This window comes from Lacerta agilis, chromosome 6 (genome assembly GCF_009819535.1).
Source record: "Lacerta agilis isolate rLacAgi1 chromosome 6, rLacAgi1.pri, whole genome shotgun sequence".
NCBI lineage: Eukaryota > Metazoa > Chordata > Lepidosauria > Squamata > Lacertidae > Lacerta > Lacerta agilis.
In genome coordinates, this window is record NC_046317.1 from 56,106,629 (window position 1) to 56,127,602 (window position 20,974).

At 41.6% G+C, this 20,974-nt stretch overlaps 1 protein-coding gene across 1 annotated transcript in view; it reads right to left on the reverse strand.

Annotated features, from left to right (window-relative positions):
* SLC26A9 (solute carrier family 26 member 9) overlaps positions 1 to 20,974 on the reverse strand; it is a 33,982-nt gene that overhangs the window by 839 nt on the left and 12,169 nt on the right. Inside the window, exons 8-19 of the mRNA XM_033152858.1 lie at positions 20,132 to 20,279; positions 17,899 to 18,012; positions 16,008 to 16,085; positions 15,233 to 15,328; positions 12,824 to 12,930; positions 9,817 to 9,886; positions 8,749 to 8,841; positions 8,262 to 8,381; positions 5,948 to 6,256; positions 5,298 to 5,352; positions 3,265 to 3,410; positions 103 to 180 (exon numbers count right to left, since the gene is read on the reverse strand). Coding sequence (XP_033008749.1) covers positions 103 to 180; positions 3,265 to 3,410; positions 5,298 to 5,352; positions 5,948 to 6,256; positions 8,262 to 8,381; positions 8,749 to 8,841; positions 9,817 to 9,886; positions 12,824 to 12,930; positions 15,233 to 15,328; positions 16,008 to 16,085; positions 17,899 to 18,012; positions 20,132 to 20,279 — 1,414 coding nt within the window. The remainder of the gene's footprint in view (positions 1 to 102; positions 181 to 3,264; positions 3,411 to 5,297; positions 5,353 to 5,947; positions 6,257 to 8,261; positions 8,382 to 8,748; positions 8,842 to 9,816; positions 9,887 to 12,823; positions 12,931 to 15,232; positions 15,329 to 16,007; positions 16,086 to 17,898; positions 18,013 to 20,131; positions 20,280 to 20,974) is intronic.

The following is a 20,974-nucleotide window of genomic DNA, read 5'->3' on the forward strand; positions in this document are numbered from 1 at the left end:
AAAGGATTTGGGTTAGAGTAACTGATGCTGAGAATACTAGTAACAGGCCAAGAATGAGTGCTCAGACATTTCACTTATTACCACATTTTTCTTTTAACTTACCTCTTCTAAGTTTTGGAATTCAGCACTGCTGTCTTCCAGTGATTCATCAGAGATAGAGACTTCTATCTGACTTGACCTCTGTATGGAAGCATGACAAATCACCAGTTATTGTTTGCAAGCTAAAAAACATGATAATGTTGCTAGTCAGCCATTTCTTTGTTTAAAACCAAAGGTCAGCACAAGACTATAAAAGATTTAATTACCAATACAAATACTAGCAAGGGGGACAGCTCAATATATATTTATTTAAGATGATCTCCCCAATGTGATGCAGTAATAGACAGTACATAGAGCAACTGTTGTGTACTTTTTAAGCTGCTGCTGCTGCAAACATTGTGGTCATGTAGGACACAAACGTAATAATTGGAAGATAATCTGTGGAGCTGCTGGTGCAGCTGAATGCTAATATGGAATTCCTTTTAACTTGGTTCTGAACTTAAATAGGAAATATATTAGCTCATGTTTTATGTTTGTGCCAATATACAATTTATATGTATTATTAAGAACACAAGAAGAGGCTGCTGGATCAGGCCAATGATCCATCTAGTCAGCATCCTGTTCTCACAGTGGCCAACCAGATGCTTGTGGGAAGCATGCAAGCAGGATCCAAGCTCCTGTAGTTTCCAATTGTGTTCTCCCCTATGGCTACAAGCAACAAATATTTATTGTATTGTAACATGGGGGTATAAATTACAGGTAGGTAGCAGTGTTGGTCTGCCATAGTCAAAACAAAATTAAAAAATTACTTCCAGTAGCACCTAAACTTAGTTGGTCTCTAAGGTGCTACTGGAAGGAATCTCTTTATTTTTTATTTTGTTTTGACCATGGGGTATAAATGTTACTTGTAGGCACTGTAACATGTTTGTAGTGTCTTGTTATACTGTGGTGGCACTAGATCTACATGTCAGCAAGTTGCACAAACATTTTCTAGATTGTATAAAGAACAGTTTATTCTACACAAATTCTTTAAACAGTAATATTCCCACACACAAACCCTTATGGTTGGCATATACCATGCATGTATTTTGTTGTGTTAATGTATTCATTCCCAAGTACTAAAAGACTTGTAAGAATGAAACATCAGTTCTGTGAATAGTTTGGTTTCAGTGGAGTTTGGATGATGCGATGGCACTTCAACTTGGAAGGATCAATGCATTCAAATAGCATTTGTTAAGGGTGTGAGTGGAGTGGCAATTGTTGGAAGTTTGAAAAATAAAATGTACACAAACATCTTTCATGAATGTTGTAGAAACAAATATCTGTGTGTGGCTTCTAAAAATATTGTCCAGCCCCCACATATCTGTCTCCTATCATGCCTTAGGAATTAGACCCAGCCTCACAGTGGAACAAGGACTTAGTCCTTTGCCCCATATCCAAATGATAACCAGATGGTTTCACCTTCAACAAATCTCTTAGGAGCAAATAACAGTTGCCATACAGCAATGATTAGGTGTTCCATCATGTCAGCTGAAGGCTGGGTCAACAAGTCCTTTATCAAGCAAAGAAATGCAAATAAGGAAACTGAGACCATTACTACCCCATGAGCTTAACAGCTGGACATAAAATGATGGGGTGGTTTTTTTAAAAAATGTCTCTGTGTTAATTTGTTGCATGCAACACAGGTTTGTTTGCAGACTGACTCACACATGCATGATTATAACTTGATAAGTGCAGCATCAAATGGCATTTTTGCAAGTCTGAATGAGCCATTTCACCACTGATCAAAACCAAGTTTTCATCTTTCCTCTCTTTATATACAATGTTTTTGTAGAATCAGTTCATACATTCAGCTGCAAGTTAATAGAGTGAGGTGTCATCAATATGCTTATGACACCCAGCTCTATTTCTCCTTTTAACCAGATTCATTGAGGTGGCAGGCATGCTGAATCAGAGTTTGAGTTTAGTAATGGCCAATAAGCTAAAGCTCAGTCCGTATGAGATAAAGTTATTTGTTGGTAGTGAGTTTATTTGATCTGGGAGGCCACTTAATATTTTTATCTCCACAAGAGTTAGCAGAATCAATTGCTGATCTTTATTTGGGGCTCTTTCCCCACAATTCCAAAGGAATTTTTAAAAAGCCAACCTGTGAAGGCTTCTAGAGAGAAAGAAGCACAAAACCAGAATGACCTCTGCAACTTGCCTGTCTTCCCAGACAGCATTTCATTTAGATGAACCACTGAACTATAGATTTGCTGTCTATATCTGTGCATGAACACACAGAACTGAGATATGGGGCAATTTAACATGCCACCATGTCTAGTCCTTGCTTTCTGCCACCCACTATACTTAATATTTCTTTATTTGCACCTATCCAAATCAAAACAGATTTTGCCCATTACATTTAGCCTGGAATGCTAACAAATTCATGTTTTGTTTTTCATTTTTCAAACTTAGTCATCTGTGATAGGTTTCCAGGAAGAGCAGACCACTATCTTCTCTCAAGACTCAGGCTGGATAAAATGAGTCCAGAATGGAAAAGTAGTCAGGGCAGCTTGCAGCCCTTGTCCCCAAAAGTAGCACACCAACACACACCCATTGACCAGACACTTAGCTATGCCTTTCTAATGACTAAAAGGAGCTGTTATCTCATTCCCCTCAAGCTTCCTCTTCAGAGTCTGTTGTGGCAGAAAAAATATTAGCATTTTTCTTTTTTTAAAAAAGTTGCTAACAGATGCAAAGCTAGGCTTGAAAATGGGTGTACAGTATCTGATGATTGGAGGAGCAATTGATTATAGGATCTCCAGTCGTGAGGTGTAGGGCTGTGAGTCTGTTAGTGGTGGTGAACAATAGGAAGAGGGGAGAAGGTTTGGTTGCATTCATACATACTATACTGGTGTAGGACTAAAACTGCAGAGACACAAGTTCAAATCTCCCCTCAGTCACTGGGTGACTTTGGGCCAGTCAACAACTCTCAGCCTAACCTACTTAACAGGGTTGTTATAAAGAGTGGAGGACTGTGTATGCCGTCTTGAGCTTCTTGGCGAAAAGGCAGGATCAAAGTGTAAGAAAAGTAAAAGCCAATCTGATTAATAACCACTAAGCCAATCTGATTAATAACCACTAAGGCAATGTCTGAAAGGAAAGCAGAAGAGTATGAAACACACATGCACAGAGCTGCACGTATATGACAAAAAGAGTGAAGAGACAGTGAATCATCTATACCTGCTCTAAGCCAGGACGCTGTGTGGCTCTGTTTCCATTCATTGTTGCAAACAAAACAGCATCATGGATGGTCACGAAGAGATGACTGGGCTCCAGACCTCCTTCTTCAAAGACTCCCCCCGTGCGGATATCATCATACACTTGGGCTAACGAAGGAGACAAAGTTATATAGACTAAACCAGTGTTTTTCAACCTTTTTTGGGCAAAGGCACACTTGTTTCATGAAAAAAATCACGAGGCACACCACCATTAGAAAATGTTAAAAAAAATAACTCTGTGCCTATATTGATTATATATAAAGTAATTCTCTTGAATTTTTCAATTTTTCCCACGGCACACCAGGCAACATCTCGCGGCACACTAGTGTGCCGCGGAACAGTGGTTGAAAAACACTGGACTAAACTGCAAGCAGGAGCTGTGTGCTGGAAAATTAAATTTGTGTCAGGGCATTTCCTATACACTAGATTTGTGAGCGAGAATAATAGGTAGAAGGCCTATGTAATGCAAAATGATAATACTTAAAGCCCATAGGGCCTGTTGCAATTGTTAAGAATCAGACACAAGTATATGGAACTAGGATGACGCCCGATTACTGTTTGAATTTGAAGCTCAAAATGTTAATGGATAGAGCAAGAGGACTAAGGGGGACTGCAGGTTCTTTGTTTGGAAATGCCCCCCCCCAGCTGTACACTTGGAAGCAGCTGGCTCATGTCATGTGTTGGCAAAATATTTTTTCTAGGACAAGAAGTGGTATAGAAAGAGTAACTGTGTCATTAAACCCCTAAGATCTGGAGACTCACATTATTTAGAACCCTGTTCCAAGCTCCAATATGTAGAGTTATTTATTAATTTCACCACCATTATCGTAACACTCTTAAGGAAATCTCATAATTCTTGAATCTTTGTGGGATAACAAGGCTGTTTTAGGGTTGTGAGACACCCCTATTCCACTGGAGGCAGAAGCCCACATGATTTCATATGTTTATTTACCGGTAGTTAAAATGTGGGTTGAATTGCAATCATGAAAAAAATACCCTATACTTTTGCCTCAGTAGAACTCCCATCCCTCCTCTGTCTTTCCAGCTTTCTTCCAGCTTTAAGCTGCTTTGGCATATCAATTGCATGGTATTTCCAAGAACAATCAAGTTCAAGAAATCTGAGGTATAATCGTACCTCTTATGGTTAAGTAAAGTCACACATTTACAACCATTAGCAATGTCTAATGATTTCAGAAACACACAACCCTGAATCTAAAATTAATGCAGTGAAGCAGAATAAAACACCAACCCCTTAATCATCTAAGTCTTATACCTGCCTCTTCATATGCTGTTGTGTGATTTATTTATTTTAAAGCATTGTGTGTCTTTTCTGCTGGCTACAAATAGGCCTTGTTATGAATTGTCATGCCCTGAACCCTTTAGCTGGCTAAAGCAGCCACAATGGAACAAGGAGTTTACACCAGGAAACTGATACAAAACCAATTCACATTGGATATTTAATACTACTAGAGGGACAGAAACTACATGCAACAATCAGTTTCAGTTGTGTGATTCTTCCCCTGATTTGTAGAGCCTGTTTAACCCTTCCACTTACGGCCATATGTCTTTTTATAACCACCCCTCCAGCTGTTTTGCCAACCATGGGGGAGATGGGGTGTACGAGTATCTTTTCACCCACAGCAAGAAAAGCAGATTGGTGAAAGCAATTTTTTGAAGTGACAAATAGCCTGGCAGCCTCCGAGGCTACTTTCCATATACCTGTATATAAAAAGTCGAAGGGCGTTGCTCAGTGATGTTTGAACTTGATTTGTGTTATTGCTGCGTTATTAAATACAGTACCTACTTAGTCCCCACGCTACACTACAGAACAGCACTTGTAGATTTGTACAGTACCTAGATTTTTGCAATTAATATGAAGATGGTAATGTGTTTCACATGCAATGTATTCATTTGCTTCTAGCAGTTATTCTACCCATTTTCAAGGCCCTTAAAATGGAAGATAGAGGGAAATATGGTACAAAGCAATAGACCTACCTTGTACATTTGCCAGAAATACTTGAATCCCAATCCTCTGATAGTTGGTGCACAGCTATATGAGGAGACCGGGAGTGGGGGGGGGGGGGGAGAGAGTACATTATTAGCTTTTGCAACACAAAATCTGAGAGTCCATGAATTTAGGATGCACTACAAATTCAAGACATGGTACATTAGCATAATGACACTTCCAGTGTCATGGGAGGGGACACACCAAACAATATGTAGCACTGCATTTTCAAAAGTGCTTTGCTCAGGTGATAGTAATGCAATGTGTAACCCTGGAACAGCAATGGGAAGCACCAAGTGTTCAGGCTCAGTAAACAATGGCTGAGCTTTGAGTAGCGCAGCAGAAGGAGATCTGTAGGAAGAGTGCAAGGGTCACAATCTGTTTCTGGGAACTGACCTGTGTTCCTTGGATTCAGCATCTCATTCTGATTGCTTATCTGTCAGCGTTAACAACTGGCTGAAACGAGCCTAACGCTACCAACATTGTGCCTGCCACCTTTTCTTAAAAATAAGACTATTGCAGCTCTTGTTATTAAAACTCCTTAACAGAGCTCAATGGGAAGTTTTAAAGAGAACAAATTCAGTAGGCAATACAGCGTCACAGGAATAAACTGGACCGTGGAACCAAGAGGAAAACTGACCTTTCCCAAAGCTTTCGTGCCCATCAGGTCCACAAAGCAAACGCCACTCATATCCAATATAATTGTGTGGAAGTTGACAAATGGGGGTGCTGTGGTCATGGGGTCAATGTTCGATTCTGGGATAGCACTGCAGGTGCTGCTGCGATGACTGGCGATGGTTCCCTGTTCACAGGAGGCATTGGCCTGCTTTTCAGATGGGTTGAAGTTAATGTAGGAGACGCTTTTACCATTTGCGGAGGTCTGGTTATTGTTGGTATCTGTCGGAGACATGCTTCCAAAATCCTTCTGGAGCTCTTGCAGAGACATAGTCTGTAGCAAAGGAAGGGGTACCACATTCAAGTTCATATTTATTCTAATTTATTTTCATTGCTGTTGATCGTATTTATTGTGAGTTGCTTTGGGTTGCATTGGCAAAGAAACAAACAAACCGTGACGAATGAGTTTAATAAATAAATAAATAAAATATTTGTTTCATATATTATATGTTGATTATATACACATAGAATCATAGAATTGGAGAGTTGGAAGGGTCCCTGAGAATTATCTAGCAGCTGTCCCATATGAGGATCAAACCTGCGACATGCATGCATGCTTATGCACATAAACCACATTTCTACCATGGTTGGTATCTGAAGTGGTTGGCAAAATATCAGAAAATTCCATTAAAAAAAGCAACCAGCCATCAAATACATTAATACAAACTTTTATATGATATCATTTAAATATTGGCTTGAAATACTAAAAAAGGCTCTCCTGAGAGTCAGAGTACTCTCCTGAATGAGGTGAGACTGAGGGATTTCAGCATTAATCATAAGCAGCAGTGCTAGCTGTTGGTTGTTTATCTACTGCTTCTTTTTGTAAACAGCTTTGAGGGTTGTTGGTTGGTTGGGGTTTTTGTTTTTTTACAATCAAGTGGTATATAAATTTTATGAAATAAACAAAATAATTCCCAAGAAAGACAGTAATAGATTATTTAAAAAACAAAACAAAAAAGTGGCGCATGAAGGGCAAAGGAAGGAAGGGCCCAACAATTCCCAATTTTAGCAACAATTCATACATTTTCTTCACATGTTTCACTGTAGAATTCAGTAGCTTTCACTGGATTTGCAACAAATAACTGATGAATACTCTTTGCCTTATAATGATAAAACTAAAAGGAAAAAATCCAGTCTGGTCCAACATTTATTGGACCAGTTTGGCCCAATATTACAACAACAACAACAATTTGCATGCAAGTACCATTATCCAGTCCCTGATCTAACCTGCAGCTTCCTGTGGTCTATAGGTGCATGCATTGTTAGGTCGGTTTGTTTCCATACACCCTGTGTTTGTGGCAGAATCAACTTGCAAACATCTTGCTAATCAAGTAATTCCTGTTTCATATGTGGCAAATTAGCTGTGTATTTTTTTTTTAAAATATTGTCCTTCCAGTTGGCAAGGAATTAGGTCAGAGTTTTCAAAACAGTGACACTTGGGATAAATAGCGATTTTTAAATTATGCATCTCATTTTCATTTAAATTATGGGCAGAGCCACTGTATGGAAGTTGGTGTGTGTGGTGATGGTGGTGGGGAGATCACTATTCCCTAAGTTCTGCCAGGCTTGCACCAACCAGGTGAAGAAAGGAATGTGGTTTTTTTTCCCCCTTTACCTATTCTGGTAAAAAAAAATATGTTTTAAATCCCTCCCATTGACCATACTACATTTTGCATTATCTATTCTGACCAGCAACTGCTCTCCACAGTGACCCAAGGCAACTCACAAAAAATGTTACACTTGTTTTCAATATTTTTGGGAAAGGAATTTATTTCCCTTCCCCCTAGTTAGTGCATTAGTTGCAGTAGTGGGTGGAGAACAAAATGTGGTACATGAAAGTTACGGGCATCTATTGGATAGTGCCTATGAAGTCACACATGATGAATGACTTACCCATATCATTACGTGAACTTTTTTTTAAAAAAGAAGTTTATTTAATTTTAAAAAAATTATATGGAGGCTGACTGCTCTTCCACTGTCCCTGTCAGGTTTAGGAGTGGCCATGAAGGCTTGGTGAAATCTCTCCCCAAAGTGGCAAGCAAATGCTACCCCATAATCTAGCAGCAACAACAGTTCTTTTTAGGTTGTTGGTAGCCTCTTTCCACTGTTGCAGCACACAGATCCACATCTTTTTTTAAAAGGCCAGAATACCGGTAAGTAGGGCTCTCTTCCCATCCCCAACAAAGCTGCCCTCTGGCGCTCCAACAAGGTTAACCTCTTCATGTATCACGCCTAGAAAGGATCTCTCACAACTAGGAAAATTGCTAAATTACCGGTACCTTGTTTTTCCTGAAGAGAGATTTTAGTTTGCTTGTTTTCTCTGATGTTGCCCTTGCCTTTTCTTGATTCTTCACATACTTTTTCCTCGCCAAGTAGACTTTGATGGGATCCACACCAGTCTGTTCAAATAAAAGACAGTAAGCCAGGTTGTTCTCAACTCCTACGTGTAACAAACTGGCCGCCATGTTCAACGACCCTGTCCTGCAAGTGAAAGCTCTGAAAACTGATGGTGCAGAAAGCCAAGTGGTATGAATTTTTATTTTTTTATTTACTCCCAACATTTCTCAGTGAACTACCAGTAAGTGAGAGAACTAAACTGGTCCAATATACACATTTGTTTGCAAGACATTTGCTGTTGCTTAGTGAGGAAAACTGTACACCACGATGAAGAAATGGTTTTGGCATGAGGTGGTAAATATCTGCTCCTGAAATGCGAAAAATGGTTAATCATCGCCTACACAATAGATTTGTATTTTATTTTTTTACCTTGGCAATAACTTTCTCCCTGAATATCTCTGAATTAGCAAAGTAAAGAGGAGAGCAGTAGGTAACAATTTTAATTCCTTCAATTTCTTGGACCTGCAAAGAAAGTGAAAAGTTCTCAGGGTTCAATTTGTACTTGCAGTTCTTTGAGATGTTTAAAAGAAGAAGGAAGATTGAGTAAAGAACCCTTTTCTTATACTTGTCTAAGGAGAAATAAATGTGGGCGGTAATGGCTGCACTGTGGCTCCTTCAGATCTACGGTATACATTTTTGGTGGGTAAATGCATCTCAGATGAGGGATACAATTCAATCCAGCACAAGCTTTCACCTAAACAGCTGGCTGGCAGAATCCTAGGCTATATGTGCCCTGTTGCAGGACTGAATATGTAGCACCTGTTAACATGTGGATTTTCCCCAATTTGCTAGTCTGCTTCCTGAAAGTGGTGTCAACTTTGGTAAGAGTTACTACTTTCCACTAACCCAGCCAGATGGGCGGGGTATAAATTATCATCATCATCATCATCATCATCATCATCATCATCTCTGTTCTTGCTAGGGAAAGGAACATAGCAAGAGAGTACGTTTTTGTTTTCCTAATCTTGCACACTTTACACCCTTTGCAAAATTTAATTTAAGTTCCTTCCCAGATAGTATTGGCTCTTCAGTGTAGCCAAGGTCATGTGGCAGCATGGCTAAGCCACTTCTGGCGAACCAGAGCAGTGCACAGAAGCACCGTTTACCTTCCCGCCGGAGCGGTACCTATTTATCTACTTGCACTTTGACGTGCTTTTGAACTGCTAGGTGGGCAGGAGCTGGGACCGAGCAACGGGAGCTCACCCCATCGCGGGGATTCGAACCAGCAACCTTCTGATCGGCAAGCCCTAGGCTCTGTGCTTTAACCCACAGCGCCACCCACATCCCCTGGCCATCAATACTATGAGCTAAATTTGCACAACAAATAGATGCTCAGACGCAAATCGCAAATCCCATCGGATGAGAGAGCAAACATCTCACTTGTGTATTGATGGCAAAAACAGGAGGAAGCGGAGGGTTATTTTCTGACCCATTTACCTTGTTGTAGACTTTTGGATTTTTGTATATATCAGTAGCAGCTACAGGACCAATGACACAACCATTGCGACTGTGAAGGAAAATGGAAAGAAATGTCAAAATATAGGCAGGCTTAAAAAAAAAAGAAAAGGCAGTTTCGCTGAAGTTCATGTTAATACAGTTCAATGATGCAAGTAAAATAGAATAGAAAGGATTGTGTGCTTAACTTCATTATAAGTCATTATATAGCTTTAGGCGCCAGGCAAAAATTTCCCTCTTTAACTACCTGTGGCTGTCACTGCTATGTTCCAAAACATCCCTGTTTAGGGAAGTTTTTTAATGTTTAATGCTGTATTGTGTTTTTAATATTCGGTTGGAAGCTGCCCAGAGTGGCTGGGGAAACCCAGCCAGATGGGCAGGGAATAAATAAATAAATAAATAAATAATTTTTATTATTATACCAGATCTATCCAAATTAGGAGAGAGATTATGAAACCAATCTACACTCTTCATCCCAATAAGAGAGATGTTGGGAGGGGAGAAAATCACTCTAGAAGTAGTGATGTCCACAGTTGGAGGAAATAAAATAAAAGGGGCAGGCCAGTAGAGCTTTGTATTTGAACACACCACAAATATCAATAAATTTATCTATGGTCCCCATTTCACTGGGCCCATGGAGGAAATCTCTTGAAAACGCAGCAGTGGCTCTAATCTTGCTAAACAAAACAGAGTAGCTTCATTAGTCTAGCAATATGTAACAGAGTTTGTGAGGCCCCATTTGCTATTCTCCTTCACCACCATCCTAACTTGATGACAGAGGGTGTGAAGAAAGGAAGAGTGTGTCTTCTGGATCAATTGTGTCATATATACATTAAAAAGTAAATTGGGTTTCTTCTTTTTCCTGGATGTGTTTCACAACGTTCAAAAGAGCGGAAAACTGCTGTGTTGTGAACATGGTAGACAATTAAGTTTTCCACAGTTGATTTTTTTTTGTCATGAATGTGCCCCCATGTGGTGACAATTGGTAGCACACCAGGGAGCAGTCTAGTCTAGACCAGTGTTTTTCAACTACTGTTCCGCGGCACACTAGTGTGCCGCGAGATGTTGCCTGGTGTGCCGTGGGAAAAATTCCAGCCAGAATATCAGCTTTGTGTTCAGCCAAACAGGCCCTGGTTGTGCACTGAATAAAGTATTTTATAATTTTTCATATTTCTGTTTACTTACTATTTCATAATAAAGTAATTATAAAATACTTTCTTTGTGTTTATTTGATTCCTATTCAAGAGAATTACTTTATATATAGTCAATATAGGCACAGAGTTAAAATTTTTAACATTTTCTAATGGTGGTGTGCCTCGTGATTTTTTTCATGAAACAAGTGTGCCTTTGCCCAAAAAAGGTTGAAAAACACTGGTCTAGACCATTGAAAAAGCAAATGGGGGAATGAGACTAAGGGGTGTGCCTTTACAAGTGGTTCCTCAAGAGCCCTTGCAAGATCAGAGTTCTACGATGGGGAAATAAATGCTGATTCACACATTGCCTTCATGGCATGGAGTTCTCTGAGGCCCGAATTTGCAAGGCCGATATGGGCAAGAAAGTCTGGGGATTCCTCCTAGCCCTTACAGGAGAGATTGCCTGTCCAAGCTAGGCATGAGCAGAGCAAAGGAAGAAAAGGTCCAGTGGGAGACTCAGCCTTTGCTGCCTTCTCTTCGGCACTCCCTACATGGATGCGTGGGGTAGAGGAGGCAAGTGGAGGTTGCTCAAAGTAGCTGCAGAGCCCACTGTACACACACTGCTCCATATAGACAGTGACAGTGAGAAGGAAGCAAGGAAGTGGCTCTCCTGGTTTGCTGGTTCCTTCCTGAAGATGCCTTCTCTTTGCTTAGTTTACCCAATCTGGCTTCAGCAAACAAGCAGTGGCTAGGGATAGTGTCCGTCAGTTGCTTGCCCTCTGTTTGTCCAGCCACAGAAAGGCAACGGAGAGCATGGGCCCACAACATTCTGCTTCTATATTCCTATCTACATTGCAGGCAAGGGAGATAACAAGGTGAGTCCCGCAAGCATCTTCCGCAGTCTACACTGACGCAAGGTCGTTCCTATGTGGGAAGCATTTCTGAAGAGCAATTTATTTATTTTTATTATTTTTCTGAGATGGTGAAAGACCTGACCTGGTGGACACCTTATTGGTATGAAAAGAGAAACCAAGAAAAGCAGAGGTCCTTGTACTTTAGCCCTTTCCTACCATGATGAAACAGTTGTATCCAAATATGCTCCCTAAAGATAAAGCATTTCCTCCAACTGCTGCCAACGGGGATGGGAGGGAGTTGACTTGGGACTGTGAAGGAGTGGAGGCTGGGGAGGGAAGCCTTTAACAATTTGTTCCTGCCCTAGTCCCAATTGGAATTGACCCTGCTGTTCACATGGAGAGGAAAATGCTCACTGATGCCAACAAGAGCTTTCCTCCCATCATGAATAGAGGTGGGATATGTGTGGTTCAAATCAGGACCCCAGCAGGGACAATGGGTTAAAGATTCCCTCTGCAATGCCACATTCTCAATCCGTTTTAGTTCTCCCCACCAGCTATTTGGTGGTGGTGGTTGTTTTTAAATTAACTGCACAACTACATGATCTAGTTTCACCTTGACTTTCTCTCTGGGTCAAGCTACCGCAAGAAATATCGGCATAGCCCAGCATCACATTTATCTCTTATACTGAGAGTTTAGTGAGTAATGCGTGGGAGTTCCCTTGTATCTATAATGGATTTGAGAGAAGGAGGATACGTGCCACAGGTGTTTCTAAGCGCGACGTAAATAACTTTCATATTTATACCAGCCTTGGAATATATTTATGGGAATGGCAGATTAGCTAGCAGTTATCTGAAACTGACATCATTGTTTACTAACAGGGACTGGTACTTTCATGTTCCACGTGCTGGGAGTAGCACCTGCCTTTGAAATTTTGACCCAAATGATGGAAAATGTCCCTCCTTGGGCATTTCTATTACAGGCCACACCAGGAAAATACTTACAACTGGGTATGGAAAACCACCACAAGGATGGAAAAACCCACTCCCACAGCGAGTCCAAAGGGCAAGCCCAGGAAGAAAGCCGACAGGAAGCTCACCACCCAGACCACCTGTGGAAAGACATAAAACACAGCCGGTCACTTCCTTGCACTGGGAATGGGGAAGGGAATGTGGATACAGTACTTGGGTGAAGTGGATGGGCCTGGGATTTTAAATATATCTGCCAAGCTAAAGCTGGGATATTGTAGCCTGGAGTTAAGTTGTTGCCTCCTTAGACACTTCCATTCAAGTGAATGTGGACAAATTTGCTTTGCTCAACTCAAATTGCCATTAAGACACTTGGTTTATTGTTGCCTATTAAATCTCTTGTTCTGTTTGGAAAAACTGAGGATCTCAGCTAAGATAATGGAGTATCTACAGCAAGCATTGGGCCAAGATGGACAATTATATATCTGGTTCAGTAGTTTCCCATACAGTTCTTCCGAGAGTGTTTAAACTGGTGCATTTTTGGTGAAGTGGTTGTGTGTTGACTTTTTGCCAGCACGTATCTGCTGGTTCTGTGGGATCTACACCAGTTGCACCAATCGAGTGCAATTATTTGTGTGACTGTATTCCTAAGGTCTATTTGCTCAGGTGCTATTTAAGGCCCCTGCTTTTCCTTTGTTGACTCTTCTGCCATACTGGGGCAGGAAAAACAAGATGCAGCCTAGATTACGCTTATCTTGCAGTGGTTGATATTAGTTGAATATTTGATCTGACATCCCCACCCCAATATGTTTATTGAGCACTCAGACTAGCTTCAGCATGTACACATTTACCTGGGAGTAAGCCCTATTGAACTCCATGGGGTTTACTACTGAACAGGAATGATTTGTTGATAAAATTTATATTCCCTCCTTTTTGTATACGGTTTACTCAAGGGTATGTGGCTGTGAAGCTGTTCCAAACTAACTACGTGTGCAGGTGCGTCACTGAGTCAGGTGTTTTGCCCAGCATATTTCAAGACTGAATTCAAGTGCATTGTTGTGTAATTCCATATTCCTAACTTCAAAGCAATATCTCCCTTGGCTTCTATTTGAACAGCATTTTAAGAAAACTGTCGATGTCTGTGACTGAACGATTTGGATTATTCTTTTCACTGATAAAGCAGTTTCTGGAGAACACACATTGGCACAATTTACACTAATTTAGTTTACTGTTGTAAATCTTGTTCAAACAAAATATCCAACAACCAAACCTTTATAAAGCTCACTTGTTTTTTTCCATGGTACTCATGCCAGTAAGTTTTACATCAGCTAATGACTGGAACCCTTATCTCTTTTTTTGTGTGTGAAGGACTTTCCTTCCCTGGAGGGCCATTACTGTATCTAAGAGTTTCAAGGCACAATTTATAGATATTGGATCGCACCAACAAAGGAAGCTCCTTTGTACTAGGTTGAACTAGACTAGACCAGTATTAATTGTTAAGAGATTTCCAGGGTCTCTTTCCCATGTCAGAGATTGAACTTGAGTCATTTTGCATGGGAGTCATATGTTCCCCTCCACCAGTATTATTAATGTTGGCAACAGGCTCTAAAAGGCAGCTCACATCATAGCAATAGACTTTGGCTGTGCTCTTCCATCAAAATAAACCATGCTATGAAAGCACAGGTTATGAAGCTGACTTCTTTCAAACAAACCATAGTTAAGATTAAATCATAGTTAAATTTAGGACTCAAATGTAATGCAAAATGGCAGTTAATTAGAAAGCAGAAACAAAAGCTTCCATAATGGTTGCATTATAGAGGGAGGAAGCAGTTGACATGTCTAAGGTTCATTCCCATCATGATAAGCAGTGGCATCCATTTGTAGCCTTTGTCATGACAGCTCAGGTCTGTATATTGCATACACTAACCATTTGAACGTTTAGTTCAGAAGTTATGTTTATTGGGCTCTGTTCATAAACATTCATTTAAAATATATTCCTATGTATTCATAAACTCCAGCAAGAAAATGTAATTATATGCCAAGAAAATAGAAATCTTGTTATCAGAATAAATATGCAATACAACTTATTCAAGGGTGACTCCTGCATTGTTTTATTTGGAATTAAGCACTTGGAGTTCTAATGGAATATTTGTTCTGGTTTATCATTGAGAGAAATGGCTGAAATATATCTCCATAGCTATGCTGGCTAGATTCTTTAGGGGAAAAGTGCCTGATATTCTTAGCAATCCAGATTTTATTAGGAACTCCAAGGGGATTTTATTCCATGTGGAAATGCAAAAGCCAATCACCCCTGGTTTCACCTTCTCATTGAATACTCTAGGCTTCTTGCTGGTGGTGATTTACAAAGGAGTGACTTAACCCATACCAAACAATAGGTTCGGACTCCCCCCTTCTCTCCCAAGCCATTTAAAAAGGGGCACTCACACAGTCCAGCTTGCTTTTTTTCCAGAGGTAGTAAGGATCAGTCAATTGCTTGAGAGAATTCTTCAGGTTCACAGCTATCAAGGCTCCCAACACAGCCTGCAATAAAGATCACACAACATTAAATAGATAACAAAAAGCCTCAAGAATATAACAGACTTTTGCTTCCCTAGTGTGATTCCTGTTTCTGCCACAATGGCTACATTTGCTTGATAGGTCAGAGTATGCTGTAAGTCAGATATTGCAGCACATTGCCAAATAAATCATTAATATACTATGGAGTGGTTGTCCTTTTCCAACACAATGCCTGCCCAAGTAGGCCCAAACTGTCTTGTAGATCAATTTCTACTAGAATCAGGTCACAGGCAAAATAAATTAGCAGCAGAAGTAAGTCTGTTTTCAATAGGACTTGCTCCCAGGAAAGTGTGCATAGGAATGTAGCCTCAGTGGCAGAATTGTGCAGCCTCATAAGAAGTCAGCCCTGCCACATGCCTGGCTGCTGCTAGCCCTCCCGCCTGTCCCGCCCAAGCCTGGCCAGCGCCCCCTCCATTTTGGCACCCTAGGCAATTGCCTAGTTTGCCTTAATGGATGTGCCGGCCCTGGGTATATGCAATTCTCTGATCCCTAGGTCACCTCAGAAAATACAATTTCCGGGGTTATCTGGGGAAAGGGAATGACTATTAAGACAGTATAAGCCTGTGGTGTAACAACAGCAGAAGATAAGTCTGAACTACACAGTCTGGAAGCATGTCTTCATGCTCAGTGGTAAATTTTTTACCTTAGGAAGAGGGCCAAGGTAGATTCCCAAGGACAACATGGTTATCATCACAACCACTGCCACACAAAAGCTTGCCATCTGAGGAGAGAAAAGTAACGTATCACGAAAAGGACCTGCAATTTATATTATGCTATCTGTCAGTAGTAGAAGCAAGAAGCAATCTAAGTCAGTAGTCTGGTAGCTGAGGGAGATTGGTGGGATAGAAAGATGGCTTCTCGTCCTGCTCCACCCCTTGCTTGCAACAGAGCCTTGAATTATTTGTTGTCTTTATATGAGAGGCCAAGTTATTAGTAACTACATTGTTAATCACGGGAGGGGGGGAGTTACATATAATAGCACTGCATTTAATTGGAGAAACTGGCCATTTTTATAATTGTGCACTTTCAAATTATGTCAAAGTGCTTCTGGTTAGCCTATAGATCAGGGGTGGGAAATCTTTGTCCCTCCAGATGTTGCTGGACTATAAATGCGATCATCCAGATTATTGGCCATGTTGTTTGGGACCGATGGGAGAGGCCAACAACATCGGGAAGGTCACAGGTTCCCTATACCTGAGACAGTTCCTTGCTGCACAATTTTTAGTTTGTTGCCTTTTATTTAAAGGACAGGCACCTCTGGATAAGCCTGAGGTGTTCTGGATCCCCTGTGAAAAGTTCAGAACAGCACCAAGCAAGGGCTCTGTTGATTTATAAAGCCAGGTAAGGCAGAACAGAATGGATCTGCTCCTTTTGTTTAATGGAGGATTGCATTTGAGATTCCATAGAGTGTCTTGTGGCACTTTCAAGACCAAAAGACGTGCTGTAATACAATGCATTTGATTAAGTGGACTGTGGACCCCAAAAGCTTATGCTGTAATAAATTCATTGGTATTGAATATGCCACGAGACTCTTGGATGCAACAAGCTAAGATGGCTACCACTCTGGAAATTGAGATACAGTGATGCAAAGTCCTGTTTTCCCATCATCATGCAAAGCCACATGTTAGTATTGCGTATTTGGGGGGCTGGTGCGCTGTAGTGGTGGTGAAAATGGAGCTCCAAATCAGGATGTTCCTGGTACAAATCTCACTTCAGTCATGAATTCACTAGGTCAGCAAACTTTTTCAGCAGGGGGCCGGTCCACTGTCCCTCAGACCTTGTGGGGGGGGGCGGACTATATTTTTTTGGGAGGGAAATGAATTAATTCCTATGCCCCACAAATAACCCAGAGATGCATTTTAAATAAAAGCACACATTCTACTCATGTAAAAACATCAGGCAGGCCCCACAAATAACCCAGAGATGCATTTTAAATAAAAGGACACATTCTACTCATGTAAAAACACACTGATTGCCGGACCATCCGTGGGCCAGATTTAGAAGGCAATTGGGCCGCATCTGGCTCCCGGGCCTTAGTTTGCCTACCCATGCACTACATGGCCTTAGACAAGCCACTTTTTCCTCAACCTCCACTCTCTGCCCCATATAGGGGAATTGAGCCACCTTTAAAGGGTTGTAAGGATTACAACAAGATGGTGTTTCTGAAGTGTTGTAAACATTTGAAAGTACTATGTGAATGCCAATGGTTACCATTTGGATCAGCTTTCGGAGATCCACTCATCATGTGGCCAATTCTGTTCTAATAACAGAACAACAGGTTGGTTATCTACCTGCAGTATAAAGGAGTCATTTGCTTTCATTTGAAAGCCATGTCATTCTGGAAATTTGTGTTTGGAGGCGATGCGGTGTATTAACTGTTTTAGATCCCAAGCCCTCCTCACATTATTTCCCCAAGGAAAAGAATGTTCAGCTAGTTCAAGTTAATCCATGATCTAGAAATGCTCAGAGCTCATCTTACAAAGTCTCCTACTTTGAGGGGAGAGATGGGCTAAACAAACCAATAAATTAATAACCTGAGATTTTCCTCCCGCTCCATCCACAGCTAAGGTCACAGAAAGGGCACAGCAAATTACGTGGATTTTGAAAAAGGATCCAAAAAAGTTGCTGCAGCCGAGGGCCAGCATTTCCTATGGAAACAAGGATAATGGACTAATCAGTTTAGGTGGCAGCATTAACAAACAAGATGACGTTTCTCTTACAGTTACATTGGCAGCTATTGCTGGGATGCAAAAAGTAGGTCAAGCAGTCATATAGCTCCAAGATTCTTCCTTCACATGTGAGGGCGGCGTTATTTATACAAAAGACTGCTGTCATAACTGCAATCGCATCACCCGAGGCTCTTTCACACCCCATGAAAATTGCTTCTTCTCACTTCAGAAACATCCCAGGATTCTCTGACTCTCTTGCAAACCCTCAAAGCAGGAAAATTATTGCAGGCTTCCCTTAACCGCAACTCTAATCTGAGACTCTCATCCCTGATGAATCATCCAGCAAGCAATCCAGAAAGGTCCTGCAGGAGTAACCTGTAGCACACTTGGCTGCATCTGTTGTTTTAAAAAGCCGTGGTTGTGCAAGTGCTAGCGAGGGAGGACACATTCCACAGCCATGTGATGCACACAAGGCATTTTCAGAAGACACAGTTTCTGAGCTGCTCTTTGGAGAAGCCTCTTTAATCTGACTGAGAGGTCTTAGGAACTAATTGCTTGAACTAATTGCTAAATATCCAACAAATAGTCTCCATGTGTGTGTGTGTGCTCCAGATTCTTCTCTGAGTCAGGGGCCAGTTCGCAGTAGAGTTATCAAGCAGCAACAGGCCAGCACGACCTGAAATGTACAGGAGCTATTTAAAACAATGGCATTGAGATTTGCACAAAGTATGCTTACTGCTGGGGTTCATATAGTTGTGAAATATCATATCCTGTTTTGTTTTGCTTATTTGTCAATAGGCACTCAGAGTAGCTTTGACAAAAAAACAAGTAAAAAATTGTTCTGTTAAAAATAACATTAGAAACAACTAATCATGTCAAGCTGCAGTTGTGATAGCCACTACAGCTGGCAACTGCCTCCTTAAGGAAGAATCAAGGAACCCGTGGCCAGGGCCAGCTCACGCATGAGGTAAGGTGAGCAGATTGCCTTGGGCGGCTGGATCCACAGGGGCAGCAGATCCCAATGTACTGTAGATCTTCATTTCCCCTTGTTCCTGATGCACATCTTCACTCACCCCTTCTTCCCTTGTGGGGAGGGGGACACCATTTCTGGTTTGCCTCAGGTGTCAAAATGTTGTGGGCCAGTCCTGCTCAAGGCAGCACCAACTTAGGAAGGCTACGAACAGAGGGGCGTCCCGGGGAGAGGGGTCTGCATCTCCCCCACAGGGCCATCAGGCAGAGTGAGGCAGTTGCCTTAGGTGTGGAATCCAAGGGGTGCTGCCTCTTGGGAAATGGCTTCCAGCAAGATGTCAGAATCTCTCACCATGCGACCCCAGTAAGCGAGACTGCGGCAGGGGTGACACTTTCCTGTTTTGCCTCAATGGGTGAAACAGGATAGGCCTCCCCTGCCTGTGGCCCTCCAGATGTTACTGGATTCCAACCCACCAGCCTCAGCCAGTAGGTCAGGGATGAGTCTATTAATACCTGGTGGGCCACAAGTTCCCCACTGCTCCCATAAGACTGCTCCTTCATGTGGAGCAGGTGTTATCTCCTCTTCGTGTGTTTCCTGCTCTGCCCAGGATTGGACTAGATGACCCATTCGGTTCCTTCCAACTCTATGATTCTATTATTTTCTCTCCCTAGTTTTTTTTTATGTGTTGAGAAAATTGCCAAGCCCGCTAAGGCAAGCAGTTGCACACCCAATGCCTCACTGCTTGGAGACTATTGTAATTCGGCCTCCATTGGATCCTCTTTGATGGCAACTTTTATACTGGATAATCCGTCCATGGTGTGTGTTGCAGTTACTAAGAGGAGTCTGAAGGGGAACTCTCCATAGCAGTGTTTGAATTACAAGGAGGTCCTTTTATTTGTTGCGATGGCTCTCTTAGGTACTATTGTTAGAAGAGTAAGGGGAGTGAACAGACTAAAACTGGGGGGAGTCAGGGGAAGGGATTGGAAATATCATTAAGAGTCCCCTACTTTTCCTCCTATAAATCTAGCACTGTCTCTCTGAGGACAAGTCACTAGACTCCAACCCTGGAAATGGCCAACTTTGGGGTGAGTGATTTTTCTCTTTCTGTAAAGAGCCACTAAATGTTACCTGGTTAGGGTCCACATCATAGCCATGCTTGGTTCCAAGAGTTCTGCCCATGGCCAGGTTGATCACATAGCCCACGATGGCAAGTGAGAAAGCTGTGCCAACCATGTCCTTCCACTTGCCCACCTCGGGAAGAGTAGCAGATGGAAATCTAGCATCAAAGGAACAAAATCAAGCAGACAGGATAAGAAAACAAGTAGCTGGAGATGAAACCAGTGGACCAGAGAGATGCTGGTGCCGTGTGTGTGTGTGTGTGTGTGTGTGTGTGTGTGTGTGTGATGTAGAAGCAAGTTTCAGTTCTGCCCAGTTTCCCCCCAAAGAAGTAATGCATGAGTTGGTCTTAATGTATAATGGATTCAAGCCATTTCACACAAACATAGTAATAGCATAGAAGGCAGTACTGTCCCCCCACCCCCAAAACCCTTGTTTATTCCTTCAGCGCAGGAATGTTGACATGTGCAAACCTTATAATAGTCACAGCAGCATAGAATGAATGGTAAAGTTTTATACCACAATGGTTATTATCCACTTTGCAATTATACTGTGCTTGTAATTCATTAAACAACTGACTCATATAAATCAAGGCTTGCAGACACTGTCCACTTTAAGCTTGCCCTACTTTCCATTCCATTTAGAAATGTTGAAACACATCCAGCTACTGCAAGCTCTGTTTCAACTTGTTTTCAGAAGGGCCCACAGTTTTATCTATTCTTGCCCTCACCTTCAACATGGCTGGTTGTTAATTCTGAGAGCTGGTGGGAAAGTGGGGGGGGGGGAGAGATTGCAGCAGAGTGGGAGTAAAAAAAGCTTTCCACTGCTCACCTTGCTGCAAACTCTCCAAGTTTT